At 39.1% G+C, this 22201-nt stretch overlaps 1 protein-coding gene and 1 long non-coding RNA gene across 2 annotated transcripts; one reads left to right on the forward strand and one right to left on the reverse strand.

The window, feature by feature from the left end:
* Positions 1–675: 675 nt before the first annotated feature.
* cracdlb (cracd like b) lies at positions 676–21883 on the reverse strand. The gene is given in 11 exon segments (XM_057332148.1): positions 676–1867; positions 1977–2097; positions 3205–3605; positions 3750–5052; positions 5654–5878; positions 5992–6060; positions 6150–6311; positions 6500–6629; positions 7194–7350; positions 7886–7965; positions 21827–21883. Coding segments are annotated over 10 exon segments (2757 nt in total). The 5' UTR covers positions 7935–7965; positions 21827–21883; the 3' UTR covers positions 676–1727.
* LOC130553278 (uncharacterized) lies at positions 1791–6251 on the forward strand. Its single transcript, XR_008962839.1, has 3 exons — positions 1791–1860; positions 2250–2405; positions 6157–6251. It is a non-coding gene; the product is annotated as an uncharacterized LOC130553278 (long non-coding RNA).
* Positions 21884–22201: the final 318 nt, after the last annotated feature.

Below are 22201 nucleotides of genomic sequence, written 5' to 3' on the forward strand. Positions count from 1 at the left end.
CGGCCATGCATTCTTTAACTTTTGCTCTTTTCACTCGTTTTTGCTACCCTTTTTATTTTCTCAGCTCTGCTTCCGACAACAACTCTTTGAAGACGTTGGTAATTCCTTTGAAGCAATGAGGCAAACGTCACATGTTTCCGTAAGTGTCTGTAACGTGCTAAAATAACTGTCTATCACAATTAGTCGACAAAGTTACTTAAAATATTATGTTCATGATGAAAAACATACATACCATTGCTCGTTTGGAGGACGCGCCGCGCAAAATTTGACGTCAGTGGCAAACGCCATTGGACCGCTACGTAGTACACGTCAAAAACCTGAGTTATTACAATTAGCCAATAATGTAGGCTGACAATTATTTTCATGATGAGATGTCATGCATTGCATACTAGTGTCTCCGTCCTATTTCATACTCTTTATCCTTCTATTTTTGGAGATACGTAAGAAACAATGACCTTGACGTCTAATTTAAAGCGACAAGTCCAGTCTAAAAATCCAATGTACGCAAATGAACGAGGTAAATGTAGCATATGCTGGGTTAGGTATGTTTTGATGCTGATTTGTGCTGATTTAAGCTGGTCATGTGCAAGATGGTCATGTGATGGTTCCTCACCATCTTAAACCAGCTAAGGACCAGCAAAAACCAGCAAACCAGCATCAAAACATAACTTAAGGATAAGCATGCTGTTTTTTTTCAACAGGGAAGACATTGCTCCAAAAATAAATGGCAAACAGCAGGATTGAGTAAATTATGTTTTATTTTATTTTCATTCTCCTATTTTTTAGGTTAAAAAGTGTAGGATATGGCACTTGGCACAGAGCCACAGCATTTGGAGGAAAGTTTAGTAAGTTACATGTTGTTGCTATGGAAAACTTGCCTTTGATGAAAGTTCATTTTAAGGGAATGCGTAGTATATCATTTTTAGTGAAAACCAGAGGCAAATCAGAATTTTTTACATTACAAAGACGGTCTTATGTGCAGGTCTTACGTTTAGGTCAGTGGTCCATCTGGTTAAAACTGATGACAAATGCTGAGAAATATGATAAACTTTATGTATTTCCCAGCAAGACAAAAATGAGCAAAATCTGAATCGCTATGCTAAATGAAATTGATGGAATTACGCCAGTCATATTATATTCTGTTCTCTTTTAAGGGTTTCTTTAAATAACCAAAAACTGTGGTACTTTGAGGTTCCTCTCACACCTAGTATAGATTATTATTGACACACCAATAGCCAAGGTGTACTACAATGACAGCATCCACGAGAGGGCAGTGTAACCAACGTATTGCCTGGAATTGACATCATTTAAAAAGGCTTGTCTATTAAATTTCACACTATAAGTATACTTTAAAACTGTTTTAATAAAGTCAATATACACAGAAACATATCTGTTGAGTAGCCTGTTAAGTTTAATATTGGTGCATCAGAAATGAAATCCTCTGTTATGAAATAACAGTGTGCTATTAATGTAAAGATACTGATGAACTTATCTGAGTTATTTAAAAATGATCCTACATTTCCTATTTACAAAGAATCGTTCAGTGAAGAATAACATAAACCATGTGAAATCTGACAGAGTTGTAGCAATGTCTTACTGAAGCAGGTGAATTATCTTTCATTGGTTATTTACACATAATTACATTCGTGGTTTGTAACATTTGGTATTCTAGCACTTCATATGTCCATCCCAGAATGTCTTATTTATGAATGTTGTTTGTCTCATCTTCATTCTAATGTTTTATCACTCCAAGCCAAAGACTTTCGCTTTGCAAGCTCCATCCAGGAGGGCTCTGCTCCATCTGACCGAGGCTGCAGATGATGACAGACTTCTGATGCTGGCGATGGCTCAGTTGTAACAGTAGGTGCTATAGTGCAGATAAACACAAGCATCAATGTGTATAGCAATCAAAATCATCAGTTTGCTGCAAAGATTTGAAGAGCTACAGTACATAAAATGTCACAGCGGTTGTTTACCTTCTGTGTTGGCAGAGATGGGCTCTTGTCTATTGGTCAGCTCTATTTTGCTGGAGACTGTTGTTTTTTTAGTTACATCGGCTTCTGATGTGGTGTTCTTGCATGCAGTCTTGCCTTTATCCTGCTAAACAATGCCACAGACAGATAAATGTAAGATGATAGTAGTTCAATAGTTCATCATCTAAAAGGTAGTTCACCCAAAAATGTATATTCTTTTATCATTCATTCGCTTTCATGTCACTCCAAACCTGTATGACTTTCTTTCTTCTGCAGAACACACAATATATTTTTTTATTGATGGGAACCATACAAAGGGCATTATCAGCAGCACCTCACCTCACCAAAAGGCATCTTTCACCCAGGATAATGGATGTGATGAAATTGGGACACACAACTCATGAGATGTCTCTCTGATAATAGCAAGGAAAGGTAAGTATAAATATGCTATGTATTTCTATAATCATTTATCCTCCAAACACAGAGGATGCCTACCTGACGAACCCAGTGAAACCTCAGACCTTCTTTCCTCTATTCATATTCTTGACAGCTCCCCGTCATGCATAAGGCGTGGGAAATGTCCTATTGGGCAATTCAACTGTGCTGAAATGGTATAATAGTAAAAAATATATTCTTTTGTTTTCCACATAAGAAACAAGTCATAAAGGTTTTGAATGACATGAGGATGAATAAATGATGACAGACATTTTATTTTTGGGTGAACTAAACCTTTTGACTTCAAGGCGTATGTCTTAATCTTTGAAATTGAAATATAATTGTGTCAATTTAATAATTTATTTTGTCAAAAAACAAACACATTTTTTTAAACTCTTTTTTTTAATGGATGATTAAGACCAACTAATTAAGAAAAAGCAGCCAAAAGGAGAAATCCATCAATATTGTTTAAAAAGCATCTCATGATGAGATCTAAGGAAGCTGCTTGATAAAATGCCAAACGCTTTAAAATATTTTGGATTTTGGGGGAAAATCCCCCTGGGATTTTCTTTATTATTAATAATAATAATAATAATGATAACAATATTATTATACTATATTATTGAATGTATTATTATTATTATTAACAATTATTACAATTATTAACAATTAGCATTAATAGTTAATGATAATAATAATATATTATTATTATTATTAGTCAGAGGATAATTCCCAAACCATTTCAAATATTTGAATTTTCCCTCTATATAAAATAAGAAAGTCATCCCTCAATTACCTTACTGTCTGCTAGTCGTCCCACGCCTGCTGATTGGCTAAATGGGTTCTCTACTCTTCGAGCGGGTGATAGGGGCCTCTCTCTATTTCCACCCGGGGTCAGTTTAGAGGGAGATCTCTGTGTTGTTAATTGGGAAGACTGTTGTGTGCTCATCTGAATCGCTGTGTTCAACGTAAGCTGTGTTTTCATTGGAAGATGTGTTTTGGGTGGTACGGTTGGTTTTGGAGGCTGCAGGGGCGGTAGCGTCGGAGGTGGAGGGTGGACTTGTGGGGACTGATTTGTGGATAATTTGCCCAAGAGTGGCTGGTATGCTTTGGTCTTTTCTCTAGCTAGGCTCATCCAGCCTGGCTCCTGTACAGCATCATTGCTTTCTGTTGTATCTTGGGTAGATGGTCTTCCATCTGTTAAACAATAAACACTTTTTATATTTACACTTATACCATGGTCTGTTTGAATACTGGATTCTGATTGTATCAGCTGTAAACACGATCGGTCAATAATATATTTTGAGAGTTTAACAGAGAGTGTAAGAAAGTAACACTTACTGTCTGTGGCTGTAAACTGAGGGTCCAGATTCTGCGAATCTTGTCTTCTGGGAAGACTTGATTTACTTTTGGAATTGGCATCACACATATTTTTAGGTGTTTCGGCTTTCCAGACATGCTCTTCTGAGACGGGCGTCCTTTGAGTAGACTCTAAACTGTACCGTTTGGTTTCATCCTTGATTTTGGAAACATCAGATCGATATTTCAGAGACAGAGAGGTGGTGCGAAGCTGCACTCCAAAAGCATTCTTCCTGTCCTCAGGTTCCTCTGTTTTTTCAGCATCCACATATTCTGTAGACATCTCCGTCTTTTTAAGCTGGTTTCCTGATGTTGGTTTGGAGGTAATAGGAGATATTACTTCTCTACCAGAATTGCTTTTCGTCTCTTGCGTTTGATGTTGAAGGTGATTTTGCAGCTCGCTCGGTTTCGTCTCCCTTGCTTCATCTTTCTGTGGTTCTGTGTTGGGTCTGCTGGATTTTGTCTTGATTCCTGGAGCACCTTTCAAATTGCCCTCATTTGGCTTCGCCACACTTTCGCTGGGTGTTTTGGAGCGATATTTTGCAGATGCGATGGAAAACTGGAATGACACAGAGTTAAGCGACAACGTGTCTTTTCCAGAAGGCGATCCAGTGACTCCTTTAGAGACTGCAGTTGGTGATATTTCAGGAGTGTATGGTTCCGGAAGAACCTCCCAAGACTTCGCTGAAGCTTCTGTGGCTCCTTTTGGAGATGTAGGGCTCCTCATTTCCAATGTAGGCTTTCTGATGGGAGGCACGGGATGTAATCTGAATGATGCTTCTGGCAGGATCCCATCTTTTTTATCCGTGCCGCACAGAAGATTCTCACTCGACCTCCACAATCTTTTATTGTCAGAAATCGGAATGTTTTGAGTATGGTGCTTCTGGATAGGTGAATGGGCTCTTAACGGTTCCGTCTCCCTTGATGTCTGTGTGGATTCCAAAATTCCAAAAGGTGACAATCTGCCCGATAACATGGGCTGCAGATAGAGAGGATTATTGGTGACCCTTCCCTCAGATTCCCCGGACTCTTTTAGCATTTCAACATTAGGAGATAGTAAGTTAATTTCTGTAGGTTTTTCTTCCTGGTTCTGCACCGACAGGGTTGGAGTGGTTGGTTTTGGTTCTGGAGATGTAAGTTTGTCTCGCATCTTCAAAGTCGGAGAGGAATATAATCGATGTCGCATGGTTTCTGTGGTCGTCAGGGTTTCATCATCGTCCTCCTCAGACAGAATGTTGTCCAAGTCATTGACGCTTTCAGAAAGATGTCTTGGAGTGAGAGATGCCTGGAAAGAGAGACAACAGACTGCTGCTAAATTCATTGTTTAGTGAGTGGTTAAAAAAGCTTGTGACTATGCGACCCAGTCTGCGAAAACCCAGCTAAAGTCTTTTTTGTGATTTCCCTATATAATGTAAAGCAGTGGTTCTCAAACTTTTTCTTTGTAAGGCCCCCTTTGTGTTAAGTGCATCGCTTTGCGGCCCCCCGTATAAAGACGTATAATCTTAAACTTATGATTTTAATTAAACCAAAAACATTCAGTTATACAATGCTGGAACCTCAATTCTTTTGGTTGGTGGTGTCATTTTTCTGATGTTTGATTGCATAAAATCTATGATAAATTTCTATATTTCATAAAATGCCAAAAAATCTGTGGCCCCCCTGGATCCATCTTGGGGCCCCCCAGGGGGCCACGGCCCCCAGTTTGAGAACCACTGATGTAAAGAACTTTCTGTAAAGTAAAGAACTTTCCGTGAAACCCTTGATATGTATTTTTTTTAACTCGCAATTTCAATTTGCGCAATTTGAAAGGTAATGGCAATGCAAGAATGTTAACAGCTTTGAAGCATGTGAGATTGGTATGTGTTTTATTGCCCTTGCGATCTCACCATTGGCGCTCTTTTGACCCTTGTGCTGACTCGCTGGTTCCTCGGTTTGACTTACATGCGATGGCGGGCGGCTGAGTTATCCAGCCTGGGCGTGTAATTCACATGGCTACTGAAGTCAACGCCTGCGGTGGGTGTGGTCAAGGCTGGGGTGGGGCTGATGATTGGCTGAGGGAGTGGCTTAAAAACTGGGGATAGAGGTCTTGAGGATGGCTGAAAAGGGTCGCTCTGAATACAAAAAAAATTGTGATAGTATAACTGAAGAATCTTTCTTCATGTTTTTAATGGTTTGTTTTGAAAAACAAATGGGTTGCAGGCTTGATTGTACACGAGAATGTTACCTGTTCTTCCTCTTCACTTCCTGTTCCTGCTAAACTCAGAGAGCTCAGATGCTTTTTAGACTCTGGATACTGTATAAGAAATGACAGACAACTTAAATATAAACAGCACTATAGTCACAGGGGAAAAAAAAGTTCTGTTTTAAGTTTATGTTCTTCACCTTGTAGACTGCTTCATGCATCACTTGCTCGTGGAAAGACATCTCAGGTGGGCTGCAGGGTAAACCATCGTCCTCTGAAGTGGCTCCCGAGTCTTCTGTGCGTCTGCTGGGAATCAGCATCGGAGGAGGTCCTAGACGTAAGTTCTGCTGCTGTAGTTTTAACTACCAAAACAGAACCGCAAGTGTATTGATTCCACTTATGCTGAATCTAAGCTTAAACTGAAGTTCAGTGCTTCCTCTTCTTTATAAAATAATAATACAGTCGATTATCTCTCAAATGTTTCATAATAAGATGAAAAATAAGATTATTGAAGATGCATGTAATGCTACTATAAAGAACATCTGCTCACCTGCAGTGCCTTAATTTTTCCTTGAACGTTCTCTTGTGAAAGAACCCGTGTTGGTTCTGTAGACTGTGGCTGGTCAGTAAAGAAGATGCTATCGTGGGACAGAGCCCTTGAGCTTAGACATTGAGGGTACCTGAGGATCAGATCCAATAACTGTTTCTTTAATAGATATATTGTATGTACTGTATATAGTAAATAAATGCATATGAAATATCACAAGTCATGACATTTTTTGAACTATTTGGGATGTGGTTTCTCTCTTGTACAATGTCTGCACTAAAACAATATAAAATGCAATATAAAATAAAGCCAAAGTGTGAACACTCCCAATGGTTTAGTCCAGTGTCACTCCAATGAATACAGATCTGAACTGGATTATGCCGTGTGAACAAGGCTTGCATTACTATGCTATCTTGTAATGTATATTGTCTTTTTTGTACAGTCTGTCTATTTATACTTTGCACTGTTCGTCTGCACTACATACTGTCACTTAAGTCTGTAAAGTCATACAGTTGTTTGTCATACAGTTGTCTGACCAACTGCGTCCTACTTTGTATGGAGTACGCACCCAAGACTTTCACTCACCACACGTGGTGATGTGACAATAAAAGTGAGTTGAGTTGTAATGACTGTCAATAACATTTGTTATGTGTTACAGAAGTCAGCCGTGACAGCATGTGACAGGTCAGCCACTTACAAACACTCGTCCTCAGAATCATAGCTTTCTCTACCGCCTTCTGGAGCAGTGATATCACTGGCAGAATGGCTTTGCTTCATCAGGCCATCGCTTTCCTTCTTCTTCAGTTTCCCAAAAAGACGAGTCTTCAGCTGCTTAAAACGTGACTTCTTCCTTCCTATAAATGTAAACCAAAAATCAGGATTTGATTTCGACACAGAAATACAGATTTATTATGTTACACATTACTCGTGACACTATGTCAACTATTCGCAGCTTAACGCACAATGCACAAAGTTAGAGACTTTTTTGTCTGCTTGTATATAAACAACATTTTTTTTAACATTAAACACTCATATTTGAGGTCAAGTATGGTTTATTAAAAAGATCAGGAATGTATATATATATTATTGTGTTTATCAGTATATCAGGAATGTGCTGTTCTGTTACCAACATTTTTCAAAATATCATCTTTTGTGTTCTGCAGAGCAAAGAAATTCATACAGGTTTGAAATGACAAGAGGGGCGTGTAAATCATGACAGAATTTTCATTTTGAAGGTGAACTACTCCTTTAACTATATCTGCTATTGATGACTTTATTTGCAAAAGCAATAAGACTGTGTGTTACAGGAATTTACTGTAGTTATCTTAATAAAAGGATTTTTGTAACAGCAGCAAAAATGTGAATTTATTTCAATATAAAGACACAAACCTGCCAGTTCCTCTCCGTTTTTGTCCATTTCTCCGAGATTAGAGTCCATGTTTGTCTGCAGGTTCAGGTTAAAATTTCACCTAAAAAATAAAATATAAAACATATATCATTGATATGCAACGCTGCTGCTTAATATAGGTCTGTAACTGAAGAAATCCAGTTAACAACTAGAATTGATCGAAAATCCCATTCGATTGTGTGCGAGATGCTGCATGTCGAGTGTTTACTCTTTGCATGCGCTTTAGTGCATCATTTCCTGTGTTCAAAGGTGTTAAAATCTTGTCCCGGGCATTTGTAAGATTCTTCTGCCATGCCCTTTGATCGTGTTTTCAGTTTAAAGGTCCTTGTGAAATGTTGCAATTTTTTCACAAACACTAAAAAACACCTATTGAGTCTTTATTGCCTTGTGTAACTGACCATCTCACAAGCTTAGATTACTGAGATCATGTGTATGACTATTATATACAGTACCGGCATTATGATACAGTATTACATGATTCATGACGCAGACGAAAAGGCGCATCACTCTCTCTTTGCTTTTATTTTTGCAAACATGGCCACACAGAACGTAACGCTTTCATACTGCTGGGCTTGTTTTACCGGCAAACCACAGAGTGCATAAACGCCTCCTCTGTCTTTTAATCGGCTTTGTATCGCGATATATCAGTGGCCTTTTGTACTACAAATGCAGTGACATCTGAGGACAGAGAATAGTTCACTTTGGCCTGGGAAGAAACACCGGTTGCCTGGTGCTGCACAAGAGTGACGCAAAGTTAGACAAACACTGTGTGTGTGTGTGTGTGTGACCACAGCCTGGGAAACCACGCTCTTAGCAATGCATTAATCACACATTAACTGAAGCATCAGTAGGATACAAGCTGGGGTATTCCAGTCTCACTTTAGTTCAATGAACTGTTACTCAGAGGTAGATATCAGAGAGATTTTATGCAGTTACGTTTCTTTTAGTTATCTTTAGTTAACTGTATGCTTCGCCTAAAATATAGCCTGGAGAAAATAAAATATTGAAAATGTAATGGTTATAATAGTAATTGTATTGGTTTTAATGGAAACTAAAATGGTGTCTATGATCCCTGCTGAAAAAAACAATAGAACCCCAACAGAAACCATCACGGAAATTCTAATGGTTTGCATTAGAATATCCTTACAACCCAATAGCTTTTTCCATTAAACCATTACAAAATTCCTTTTTATAGTGTGTTTTGGGCATTATTCCAATAGGATTTAACATCCCACCAATAGAATCCATCCCATACCAGTAGAACATTTACAGTTTCCATTTAAACCAATACAAATCCCTTTAAAGCCAATAAAACCAATAACTTCCCTAGGGAATCCCTGCTGAAAAAATCTAAACCATTGAAGAAGTTATAATGGTTTTATTGGCTTTAAAGGGATTTGTATTGGTTTAAATGGAAACTGTAATTGTTCTACTGGTATGTGATGGATTCTATTGGTGGGATGTTTAATTCTACTGTAATAATGCCCAAAACACACTATAAAAATTTATTTTGTAATGGTTTTAATGGAAAAAGCTAATGGTTCATAATGGTATTTTAAGGGAAACCATTAGAATTTCTGTGATGGTTTCTGCCTGCTGAAAAAACAATAGAAACCATTAAATAAGTATTCCCTGCTGAAAAAAACCATAGAAACTATTAAGGAAGTTGTAATGGTTTTAATGGTTTTATAGGGATTTGTATCGGTTTTAATGGAAACTGTAATGGTTCTACTGGTATGTGATGGAATCTAATGGTGGGATGTTTAATTCTACTGTAATAATGCCCAAAACACACTAGAAAAAACAATTTTGTAATGGTTTTAATGGAAAAAGCTAATGGTTCATAATGGTATTTTAATGGAAACCATTAGAATTTATGCAATGGTTTCTATTGGGTTTCTATTGTTTTTTTCAGAAGGGCTATTTTCTGTTGTTTTTTCAGCAAGGTGCTTCTGAGAAATAAAAACAGAAACAAATCAGGCGATTTTTAAAACACATAAAACGTATGGAGGTGTAAAATGAATATAGATTGTAAAGGTAAAAAAATAACCTTGATTTGATTAAATTCGATGAGAAAGGTTTGAGTTCATATTGAGATCTTCAATAATATTGACTTTCACTGGCAGACTTTTGCAAATCTGAGCTCAGTTTGTGACATTGTTGAGATCTCTTTTGAAACTCTCAGACATTTGTGAGATTGCTGGGTCTGACATACAAGACACAGTCGCAAAGTTTCATCTGTTTTTCATTTCTTATGGGTGTCTGTGCAAAATTTGCTGTCAGTGATACAAGGCATTGTGTGTGGTGACCTGAAAGTTGCAATGCAGGTGATCACAGTGGTTTTTAGTTTGTTGCTATAGTGTTCTGGGTGAATGATAATGTGTGGTCGCATACCCAAGTTATATTCAAAGCAACATATACTACATTCAAAGCTGAACCCATGATCTCAGCGTTGCAGACACCATGTTCAACTATTTAAGATACAGAAACATCATAAAATCTGCTCAACCTTCAATCTTAATAATAATGTGCTATAAAGAGCACCTCTGTGCAATAACATTTCCTCTGGGTAAAAGAGGAAAAGCAAACGTCCCAACAAACTGCATTAGTAATATTTTTAATATTAGACTTTCATTGTAATAAAAGTGATGCTTGCCTTATGAAAGATCCCACTCACACAAACAGCAGTCATGGCTGTAACATTATACTCAGCTGGCGGGGAAATTAAAGAACAAGCTTTGGGGTGTGTGTGCATGTTTTATGTACTTATGTCTACAGGACATGAGCGTTTGCACACATACACGCCCGACACCACTGTTCTCGCTCTTTAACCAAACAATCGAATGACAGCAATACCAATAAGCCCTGTTTTCCATTCGGTCTGATGTGGAGTCATGATGCCACATGTGACTTTGAGCATGCAAGGGACAACAAAAGATTTGTAATGTTCAAGTGGAAAGGATTATAATAAACACAATAAGCTCTTGTTGAAGCAAAAGATCAAAAATCAATAGGCGATTATGTAATGGCAGAGGAAAGCTAGAACATCAGGGTTCAAGATTTCTAAGTCCCCTTCCATTGTATTCGCAAGGATCTGTGTGCCTTATGTGTTGGGAGATCGTTCATATGTGACTGAAAGGACAAAACATTCATAATTGATCAATATTTACTGTAAAGGCATTTAATTATTAGAGATACAAGCTCCTCTTGAATGATCATATTAGGTGCACTATCCCAGAAAATGTAGAGTTTCTTACCCTCATGTTTTCCAAACCTGTATGACTTACTATCTTAAATTGAATTTAAAGGGGTGGTTTCCCAGAAATCAGGACTAGGCCTTAGTTTAATCAGTAGTTTTACCAAACACGCCTTACTAAAAACATTACTTCTGTGCATTTTGAGACAACACAAAAGCAACACTGTATTCAAAGACATGGCAGTGCAAGTTTTTTTGGTTTGGACAGCTCTAGCATTTATTTTAGTCTAGGACTAGTCTAATCCCTGTCCGTATATCAAATATACAAAGGATATCCAACACTATAAAAATCCATGAATCTCCTTCGCTGTATTCTTCTGAAGCAATCTTCCTTTGTGCTGTAGATCTCAAATCTCATTTACAATGGTGCTTATTTGTCAAATGTGCTTTATCGTCACTTGTTAAATTTGATATCATCTGTGTCATGGCTCTGCTTCATTCAGTCATGTTTTTCTTGGTCCTGTAGCAGAGCCATGGCAAAGCCTTAGGTTTTATGTGAGAAGACCATGGGATGTTTATCTTCTGATATCTCATGTGTTTTCTCGTGTCTTGTCATGGCCCCGCCCCTCTTGTCTCATGTATTGCTTTCCTGCCGTGTCTAATGTTCCCCACCTGCCCTCGTTAATTATCCTTCGTTTGTCTACCCTTTAAATAGTCCTCATGTTTCATTGTCTTGTTGCTCTTGGATTACGTTTGTCATGCTTACCTGTCTTAATGTCTGCCTTGCGTTCCATGTACTCCATGTTCCTGTTTGCTGTGTAATCCCCAGTCCTGTAGTAAGTGGTTAGTCTAGTTTTTTTTGCCAAGTGTTGTTTAGTTCAGTTTAGTGTTTAGTGAGTCCTCGTTCTGTTCTTGTATATTGTTTTCTTGTTCCTGTGTTTTACCCCCGCGTGGGTTTTTGTTTTGTGTTTTGTTTCCTTGTTTAATAAAATCTCTGTTAACCCCTTAATCCCCGCTGCCTGCATTTGGGTTCTTCTCCTCCCGTGCAAACCTTGACAGAATCCAAGAGCCTAATCAGAACCCAGCGGGCAGCAAGATGGACGGCACGGCGTTGTCCTCACGGTCCGCCCTGGCCCGCTTGCTGCTAGGTTACCGCCAGGGGAGCTACGGGAACCAGGAGTTCGCTGGGGCATTCTCGGCGGTGGCTGAGGCGACTGAGTTCAACGAGGCAGAGTTGAAGACGATCTTGAACTGTTGCCTCACTCAGCCCCTCACCCCGTCTGAGAAGAGGCTGCTGGGTCCCCTAGGGTTCGCGGCTATGGTCAGGTTCGTGGCCAACCGGGACGATCCTGGGGGTGGGGTTCCACGTGGGACTTCCACCTCGCGGTCGATCACGCTGGAGGGCCTCGACCTGGCTGCCGCTACCCGGGGGGACTCAGTACCCTCCGGCTTGAGCTCCACGGTCCCCGCTCACTCTGGCGGCGCCGGTAGCGGGCGGGGAGGGGGGATCCGGGGATGACGTTGGCTGACTCCTCCGCTGCGGAACTCCTTCCGGTCCCCACGGATTCGCCAAGGTCGGCTATGGATCCGGTGGTGCGGAGAAGGAGGGAGAGGCGCAGCGAAGGAGCGTCCACGCCGGTGCGGCTGGTGCCCAGTCCGGCGCGGCCGGAATCCAGTCCGGCACCAGTCCGGTGATCGAGCCGGCGTCCAGTCCGGTGATCGAGCCGGCGTCCAGTCCGGAGATCGAGCCGGCGTCCAGTGTCGTGTCCAGTCCGGTGCGGCCGGTGTCTAGTCCAAGGTCCAATCCGGTGCAGCCGGCGTCCAGTCCCCTAAGTCCCCCAGGACTCCGCGCCCTCGAGCGCAGCCGGGGACTAAGACTATTCCCCCTTCTCCCTACCCCCATGGACTGCCCCTAAGAGCCCTTGTTTGGCCCCACCCCCTCCCATGTTTGTTATTTTTATTGTCCCACCCAAGCCCTGTTGTTACTTTGTCATGTCTGCCGTTGATTTTGTTTACTCTGTTTTGCCTTGTCCTGTCTGTCACCCAGTCGGTCTTGTCTCGTCCGTCTACCCCTTGGTGAGCACCTGGAGGTGCTCATTAAAGGGGGGGCTTCTGTCATGGCTCTGCTTCATTTAGTCATGTTTTTCTTGGTCCTGTAGCAGAGCCATGGCAAAGCCTTAGGTTTTATGTGAGAAGACCATGGGATGTTTATCTTCTGATATCTCATCTGTTTTCTCGTGTCTTGTCATTGACCCCGCCCCTCTTGTCTCATGTATTGCTTTCCTGCCGTGTCTAATGTTCCCCACCTGCCCTCGTTAATTATCCTTCATTTGTCTACCCTTTAAATAGTCATGTTTCATTTTCTTGTTGCTCTTGGATTACGTTTGTCATGCTTACCTGTCTTAATGTCTGCCTTGCGTTCCATGTACTCCATGTTCCTGTTTGCTGTGTAATCCCCAGTCCTGTAGTAAGTGTTTAGTCTAGTTTTTTTGCCAAGTGTTGTTTAGTCCAGTTTAGTGTTTAGTGAGTCCTCGTTCTGTTCTTGTATATTGTTTTCTTGTTCCTGTGTTTTACCCCCGCGTGGGTTTTGTTTTGTTTCCTTGTTTAATAAAATCTCTGTTAACCCCTTAATCCCCGCTGCCTGCATTTGGGTTCTTCTCCTCCCGTGCAAACCATGACAATCTGTCTACATTCACTTTGTATGCAAAACAACAGTATGAACATTCTGCCTAACCTTCACTTTTTAGTCCCATGAAAGAAAAGTCATATAGTTTTGGAACAACATGAGTATACATGATAGGGCTGTCATACGATTAATCGTGATAATCGCATCCAGAATTAAGGTTTGTGCTTACATAATCAGTCTGTGCACTGTGCATATTGATTTTGTGTTTATAAAAACATACCTGCATATATTTAAGAAAAATATCAAAACATTTATATATACGTATAAATAAATACATGTAAATATTTCCTAAATATAGTATGTGTTTATGAATACAAAATTAATATGCACAGTACACAGACAAATTATGTAAACACAAACTTTAATTCTGGATTAATCATTTGACAGCCCTAATACATGAGTATAATTTTTGTGAAGTATCTCTTTATATCATTGTCTTCAATATAGAGCTTGTTAATCGACGTCACGCCACGTTGAATGTTGCGCCATCTTGGGAGGATGGCTGCTAGTCCGTTCAATGCAGTGTTTTGTTTTTCTTGTTTGATTAGGAAATATAACTATGGTAGGTCAGTCTTGCTGTGTTAAAAAACTGCAATAGCATTACGCAGAGTCGTTCAGGAAAAGCCCATGGTAATATCACTTTCGATTTCTCCATATATCAAACAAAACAAGTAACGGTACATATCAAAACAATAATAGCAGTGGAGTATTATCCTCCCAAGATAGTGGCGCCACCACAACATGCAACATAGGGTGTGACGTCAGCTTCACATTCTCCATTATCTATGTGTATTGCATGTATGGATGCCTGTAGTCCCTCTAGGAACTCCCTGACTACAGCATATTTATCATCATTAGGAGTTAATTAATAAGCGAGATGTAACTATGCTTACTTTTCTCTTTAAATCATTAAAAGAGGCGTAACTTTTAAAAAATGCTTTTAAAAGGATGTTCTAGGTGGAGGGTCATAGTGGTTAAAGTCCCCGTGAACCGGAAGTTGCGATCGTTTTTACTTCTGGATTTTGACGCATTTCCGAGTGAAATGAAATTTTGAATGAGAAAAACAGTGGGCGTGGCTTTCGTCTTTTTCTGCGATTTGATGTATAAAAACAGCTGTTGCATTTTGAAATTAAACTGGTAGCAGATTGACAGTTGAAGGGGAGGAGTTAACGGATGCTCAGCCCAAGCCGTCTAACATACGTCATTTAAGATTGATAGGCATTATAGGACGGAAGTGCATTTTCAGATTTTAACTGAAGTTTATGAGGGCACCCAATTTTTTAAAAGAGAATGACCAACATTGAAAAACTATTAACAATAAATGCTGCAATATTTCATGAAAAAATAGGCATTGTCATTTTTTATTTCACCAGGACTTTAAGAGTTTGAATAGGTTTGAATCTAGGGCATGGCTTTTTGACCAGCCACAAATGTCTCTTAGAGACAAGAATCTGTACAAACACAGACAGCGAATAGAAGAGAATGCTTTTAACAAGATCGTGGAATCTAAATCTTAGGCTAGACAGGTAGGCTACTTAATGTTCTTCAGAAATTATTTATACATTGGTGAAGAAACGAAATGAAACCGGCTCATTTACATTACTTTAGGAGCAGTCACAAACCCCGCTTCTCTTGAGGAGGATAGGCTACACTTAAACATTCACTTTGAGCTGCTGAAAATAATGAACCTAAAATCTTGGTCTGGAACTTTTAGGGGCGGTTTCCCAGACAGGGCTTAAGCTAGTCCCAGACTAACTGAAATGTTAGAGGCGTCTTAAACGAAAACAATTTATACTGGCATATCTTCAAATATATCAGTGGGATTATTTTGTCTCAAGATGCACACCAGTAATGTTTTTTGTAAAGTATGTTTTTTAGGCCTAGTCCTGGTTTAAGATAGTCCTTGTTCGGGAAAGGACTATGCTGGTCTGTTTGCCGCAACAGGCAGCGTTGCGTGTTCCACAACAACGCTTACCTGCTTACAGATGCACCTGCCTAATTTGCGGCATAATCGGCCGATGTCGATTAATTAAAAAAATCCCCAAAATCGGCCCGATAAATCGGCCAGCCGATCAATCGGTCGACAATATATACAGTATGTCCCTTAGTCTCTCAAATCCAATTTATGGTCCAAATACAGCCCAACAATTTCAATTCCCAACAAAATTGTTTTACAGTTCTTTACATTAGCGGTCGACCGATATGGGTTTTTCTCTGGACGATTTTTAGAAGTCAGGTCAGCCGATGGCTGATATATGAGGCTGATTTCTTTGGCCGATTATCTTTTTTCCACCATCTCATAAAATCTAATTAAGTAATAAGAAGTGATACAGAATATTGCTTAAATTAAACATTTATTGAAGACATGTCACTTCAAATCAGTGCACTTGATTGAGAAAGATTGAGTAAGTGTTTATTGCAGGGTACATGATGGTAGTCTAATTCATAGTAATAACACATTGCTCAAAACTTTTAAGCACCTTCTCAAACTGTTCTGAAGCATGCTTTTTGTTTATGTTTGTTGGCAGACACTGCTATTACTCAAATGGTCATAATATAAGTTAAAACAAAAATTAAAAAATCACTTCTAGCCTGACAAGAAAAGTAGACACTCTTGTTGTCGAATGCGTTTAAACAGCCACAAAAGACCGCCTCGGACATAATGCGTAAACGAGGGGAAACAACAAGTCAGGGTTTAAACTTAAAGCGACAACGAGCAACTTCTGCTCACTGTTTCCCCATGCGGAATTGTCTGTTTACAGTAGGGCTGTGCCGATAAATGATATCATATCGAAACGTGATAGAATGTATTTCAAAAACGATGATAAGCTATTGGCATTTTGACTCTATATGGATTAATTTTACAGTCTAACAGAACGCAGAAATAAACGTAACAACAGTCAGTCAGCGTGCAGCTTTTATCATGCGCGTCAAAGTACAAAGTCCATTTCATACTGCACTTTGCAAAGAAAACTCAACATGAGGAGGAAAACATGACTGGAAGCGGAAACGAAAGTGAAACTAACCTCGAGTTGTCATCACGCGGTTTATCAAGTGTCTTATTATTTTTTTCGCAAACGCCGGTTAAACTAAACAAACTTGAGGCGCAATTGCAAGCAAGTTACTTCGAAACTCAAGCACAAACGTTTTTATATCCATCGTTAACATATCTGCTAACATGAGCTGGTGCATATGAAACAAACCAGCGCTGCCCTGTACAGATTAGAGATGTAATGAAGTGAGTTTGTGTGCACATTAAAATATTGAACCTTGTATGTAAGATGCTTGCATGATTAAAGAAATGTACTACAGTTTATGTGAGATGGCTTTTTGAAAGACTAAGTTCACTGAATGCATTGAATGAATCCCACTACTCAAGCAAGACATTATTGCAGCGTTATGTATGTGCTCGTGTGCTGCTGAGCCAATAGCGTTCGAATGTACACAGTAACGGAGCCCTTTCATTGGTTGAATGTACTGAATGAACACTCCCTTTACTTAACGAGTCAATTGAGTCAAAATGAGACTGAATGAACTGGTACATGTTGTTTATGGCCTAATATCCTCTGTGTTACAACAGTGCATTAATTTAATTGAATTTTAACTGGTTAAAGGTTAACTTTTGTTAATAAACTGTATTTAAAATAGATTATTTTAGATACAGTTTTTAAATTAAATATATATCGAAATAAATATTGTTATCGATCAATATAGAAAAAAACTATTGAGTTTACTTTTTTGCCATATCGCCCAGCCCTAGTTTACAGTGTCGTAAAAACTGTCGCAAAGATTTCCCGCTGGCAGCCGACGGACCCGGCGGACCCAGATACGCTATGAAAACAGTGCATAGAATGTATATACGTATATATTACGACAACATTAGCCTACTCAACGACTGAACTGTTCAACATTTACTCGGTTTACTGGTCTGAACTAAAGTATCTGCTACTTTTTACCACAACACGTTTATTGTGTTTTTTTAGTCTTCATTTACAAGCACTACACACATTCATGACGAGAAACAACAACATGCTAGCTATCGACACCAGCAACCATATATTATTTCATTTCAATTCAATTTTATTTATATAGCTCTTTTCACAATGTGCATTGTTCCAAAGCAGCTTTACAGGAGAAAATAAGAAAAACACAGAGAGGTAAAACACAGCACAGTGCATGGTGTTTAGACCAAGCAAGATCATTCTAATAAATAATATCTAATAAATAATTAAATGAATAAATCCAGTCTCCCGGTGAGCAAGCCAACATTGCCCTGCTATTTATCTCTATATTATCTCTCAGCTAGTGTGAACCGGTGGTGTGCCAATGACACAGACTAATAACAAATACGTTCAAAAGTAAAGGACAGTAACAAAAAAGGTACATAATAACACTTACAAATCCAGTAGCTGGACCTCTAGGTCTCCATTCGTTTTGCAACCCGTTGCCTCTTGCTGCTCGCGCCACCGAGTGTAAGCCCGTCCGATATTGATTCGTGACCGGCCTCGTGTCCGATCACTCGCTCGCTTCCTTTTCTTTGCTTCCTCCGACAAAACCTTCTTTGTTTTTTTTGGCTGGCTCTGCCATGGTGATGTTTTGGTTCGTTTCGTCTTACTGTTAGCTCTGCTGTTGGCTAACTTCTCCCAGGCTACGAGTAAATCGTGACGTATGCCGTAAAGTAGGGGATAGGCGGGGCTTGTACCGGCCCGAACACTAAAGTTACAAGTGCAATTTCAGCCGATAGGAGGCTGCTCAGGTCGCAACGGCAGTATAATTCGTCCAGTTAAAAGTTGACCTACACTAAAATAATTTTAGAGACATTATTTTAAGGTCAAAAAGTTGCTCGTTGACGCTTTAAAGACTTAAAAGTTTGGTTTAATGACGAAAAACGTACCAAGCACGCAGAATGTTTTCTCTCCATTTCAGATTTATAACACACACTTAAGAGTGTTCAGCATGTCTCGCGGCTGTCAGAGCAAAAAAAAAGCTTCTCTCTGTATGTTTATCTGCCCCGGTCGCTTTCATTTGTAAATTGTGTGCACTTATTTCGTCCATTTGATAGAAAGATCGACTTGCATTCTCAAGTAGCATCATATTTAATCAATGAAATATTCAAAAGAACGAAGGATAAAAAGAATTCAAGTCTTACTGAATTCTTGTCAAATTATCAGGTAGATAAAAATTTAGCAGGCAGTGTTATGCCGGTGGTAATCTGTTTGCCTCAACAGGCAGCGTCGCGTGTTCCACAACAACGCTTAACTCCTTACAGATGCACCTGCCTAATTTGCGGCACAATCGGCTGATGTCGATTAATTTAAAAAATCCCAAAAATCGGCCCGCCGATCAATCGGTCTACAATATATATGTACATATGTATTACAAGTCCATCTTTTAAACAGTCATGAATCCATTTTATTTTAGTATGCTAACGAAAAACATTTCAAGGTGTTTTTTTTGCTCTTGCAACATGAAGTATTCTCAACCTGGATTATCGACTCTTTGCTCTAATCTATTCCACAGAAAGAGGCCTAATAAAAGCATATAGGGTGGGAAAAATCTAATTTTACAGTAGAATGAGTGTTTATGCACCACATATTGTGCAAGCACAATATTACCTGCTTTATCAGAGCCTGTATTGACATTAAAACATGCGGTTTTACTATGACAGGTGCATTATATATTTGCATAACTCACTTGTCATCTGTACCGTGGTTTCTGTGCAAGGTCATTTTTAAAGGACGTCAATACAAATCTCTGCCAAAGCAAACTGAGCAGAGCATCTGCATGTATATCATTAATCTCAACTGAGCTTTGAAGGGACAGTTCACCCCAAAATGAAAATTCTGTCATCATTTACTCACCCTCAACCTGTATAAAGTTTGTTGTTCTGCTGAAACCAAAGAAAGATGTTTGTAACCAAACAGTTCTAGGGCACTATAGACTTCCACATTGGTGGAAAAAACTATGGTAGTCAATGGTGCCCCAGAACGGTTTGATATTGCACAAAACATTGTTAAAATGTCTTCAGAACATCTTTTGTGTTCAGCAAAACAAAGAAATGAATACAGAACAATTTGAGGGTGAATAAATTATGACAGAATTTTCATTTTGCGTGAACTATCCCTTCAAAGAGCTGAAATTTGCATTAGGGTTGTTCCGATACTCATATCGGAAATGCCACAGATACCACATAAAATTTTGGTATTGGTATCGGCGAGTATAAGCTTTGCTTAACGCTGCAAATGTGAAATCGCTGCTCAGAATGCAAACACCGAAAGTGTCACACTGAAGCATTCACATTTAATTGACTTAACACGAATGAATTACATGACATTAAATAAAATTAGTTGATGAATTTAAGATTACCTTGTCTGTACAATTCACCCAGTTTAAGTTCAGATAAACCAATTCAATTGTGTGGAAATGGGTGTCATAATAAAATTACGTTAATCCAACCACTTATTTTTTTGAGTGTATCGGGAAGGGAAAATGGGTATTGGAACATCACTATTTGCATATAAAACACTGTTTTCCACACAGGTTACCAAAATCCTTTGCCATGATCTTCCATGACCAGGAAAATCCCTGTTTGCAGATACAGTACAGACAGTACACCTGTGACTTCCACCGCAGGGTACACAAGGAGACATTTCCCAGTAGACCTTTTCTAAAATAAGCTCTGAATCAACAACTTACGAAGGTCAACAAGCCAGAATCAAGCTTTCGCTGGCTCATAAAACACCTGTAGATGCTAAATTAATCCTCTGTGAGAAATCCAAGAAGCAGACATGGTGTAGCTGGCAACCAGTTTTGACCTTATGTAACCTAAAGCTCTCCAACTGTAATTCACCTTCTCTAGCTATATTTTTTCAGACATGCCCTTTTCTTCAGGCTTGAATGCATCAATTCAAGTGCCGTGTTACGCAGGGGAAACTCAATCTGCACAGCGGGGAGAAAAACATCACTGTACGTAGTCTCTGGGACATTCAGTTCATTCAATAAAACAGGCATGCAAAATCCCTCTTTGAGGTTATGAAATAGAAAATCTTATCTATAAGATGATGTCTTATCTATATTTAGCAGGACACTCATTGTAATAGTATTGTATTGAATCTGTGAAATTTGTGATATTTTAATAACAATTTTAATTATTATAAATATTTTTCTGGCGTAAACGTCTCTGCTTTAATATGTTTCGCTCTCTCAGCAGCTTGGTCTTCACTGTCTTGTAACTGTTTCTCAGACAGGGTGACTAATCTGCTTGAACATTAACTGTGTTTTGAAGATACTTGAACCATCCTTAACCCTGCTGTATATTAACTGACCTTTGGATTGAAATGACTTTAATGCGAGCCATAACACAGAGGTCTTTCCCATGCAAGCATCACACAAAGTCAAAGTCTTCCAGTTCCCCGTTTATTTTACTACTAAAGCCAGTGACATCAGCTTATTTATTCAAAGAAATTCAAAACAGACAGATCCTGACCTGAATAAGGGGCTTTTTGTTATATGCCGGTATAGCATATATTTTGGTATAGCACTAAAGCATAACGTCATGTACAGTAATAGGCTATACCATCAAAGACACGTTTGCGCACACACACTTAACATGACATCATTCAGTAACGTGAACATTACACCATTATACTCATTCGTTCTGTACATTCAAAACACTACGTGTGAAAAACTCGATATCAGTCATTTTGTATCTATTATATTCTGTAGAGACTCGTTTCATTGACGTTGTCGTGAACTTGTGAGGATGGTCTGACTGAACCGTCTTTAATAATCTTTTTTCTCTCTAAACCAAGGCAACCTCAACAACCGCCTTCAAACAATACAACTTATTCTTTAGTGCTTTGTAAACGTCAAAACATTAACGGCTAGTTTTTATGTCTCTTGGTTGGAAAAAAAGTTTTCTGGTATTCTGTTTCATCTTCCCACTGCATCTATGTTTAAAACTACAATTTACTATTACTATCACGCTTATGAACATGAATAGGCGGATAAACACGGCAGCATGAGAAATTTCGGTCTTACCTTTGCGGATGAAGATGCAGAAAATTGCACCTGAGTCAAGACGACCGTGGAGCTCGAACTGCGCACGTGTTGTTTGACACGCCTCTGTGAAGACGACACTTGACGTCACAGCGCGCGGACAGGACAGGTGCATCGGGGACAAAATGACATGCGGTCTGACTTCACATAATTTTATTCACTTTAAAAATGCTTTCAAGCTTCACAATTGAACAAGTAAACATTGCAAGCAGTTAGTTTGTTGCATAAAGTGGTGCTTTTTATTTTATATAGGCTACTTATGGTTTATTATTGTAGCCTATATCAGATTTTAATGTTTATTCTAGAAATGTCATCAAATTTATTTTTAACGGTTATTAGTTACACTGGGTACATTCC

Source organism: Triplophysa rosa, linkage group LG4 (assembly GCF_024868665.1).
Source record: "Triplophysa rosa linkage group LG4, Trosa_1v2, whole genome shotgun sequence".
Taxonomy (NCBI): domain Eukaryota; kingdom Metazoa; phylum Chordata; class Actinopteri; order Cypriniformes; family Nemacheilidae; genus Triplophysa; species Triplophysa rosa.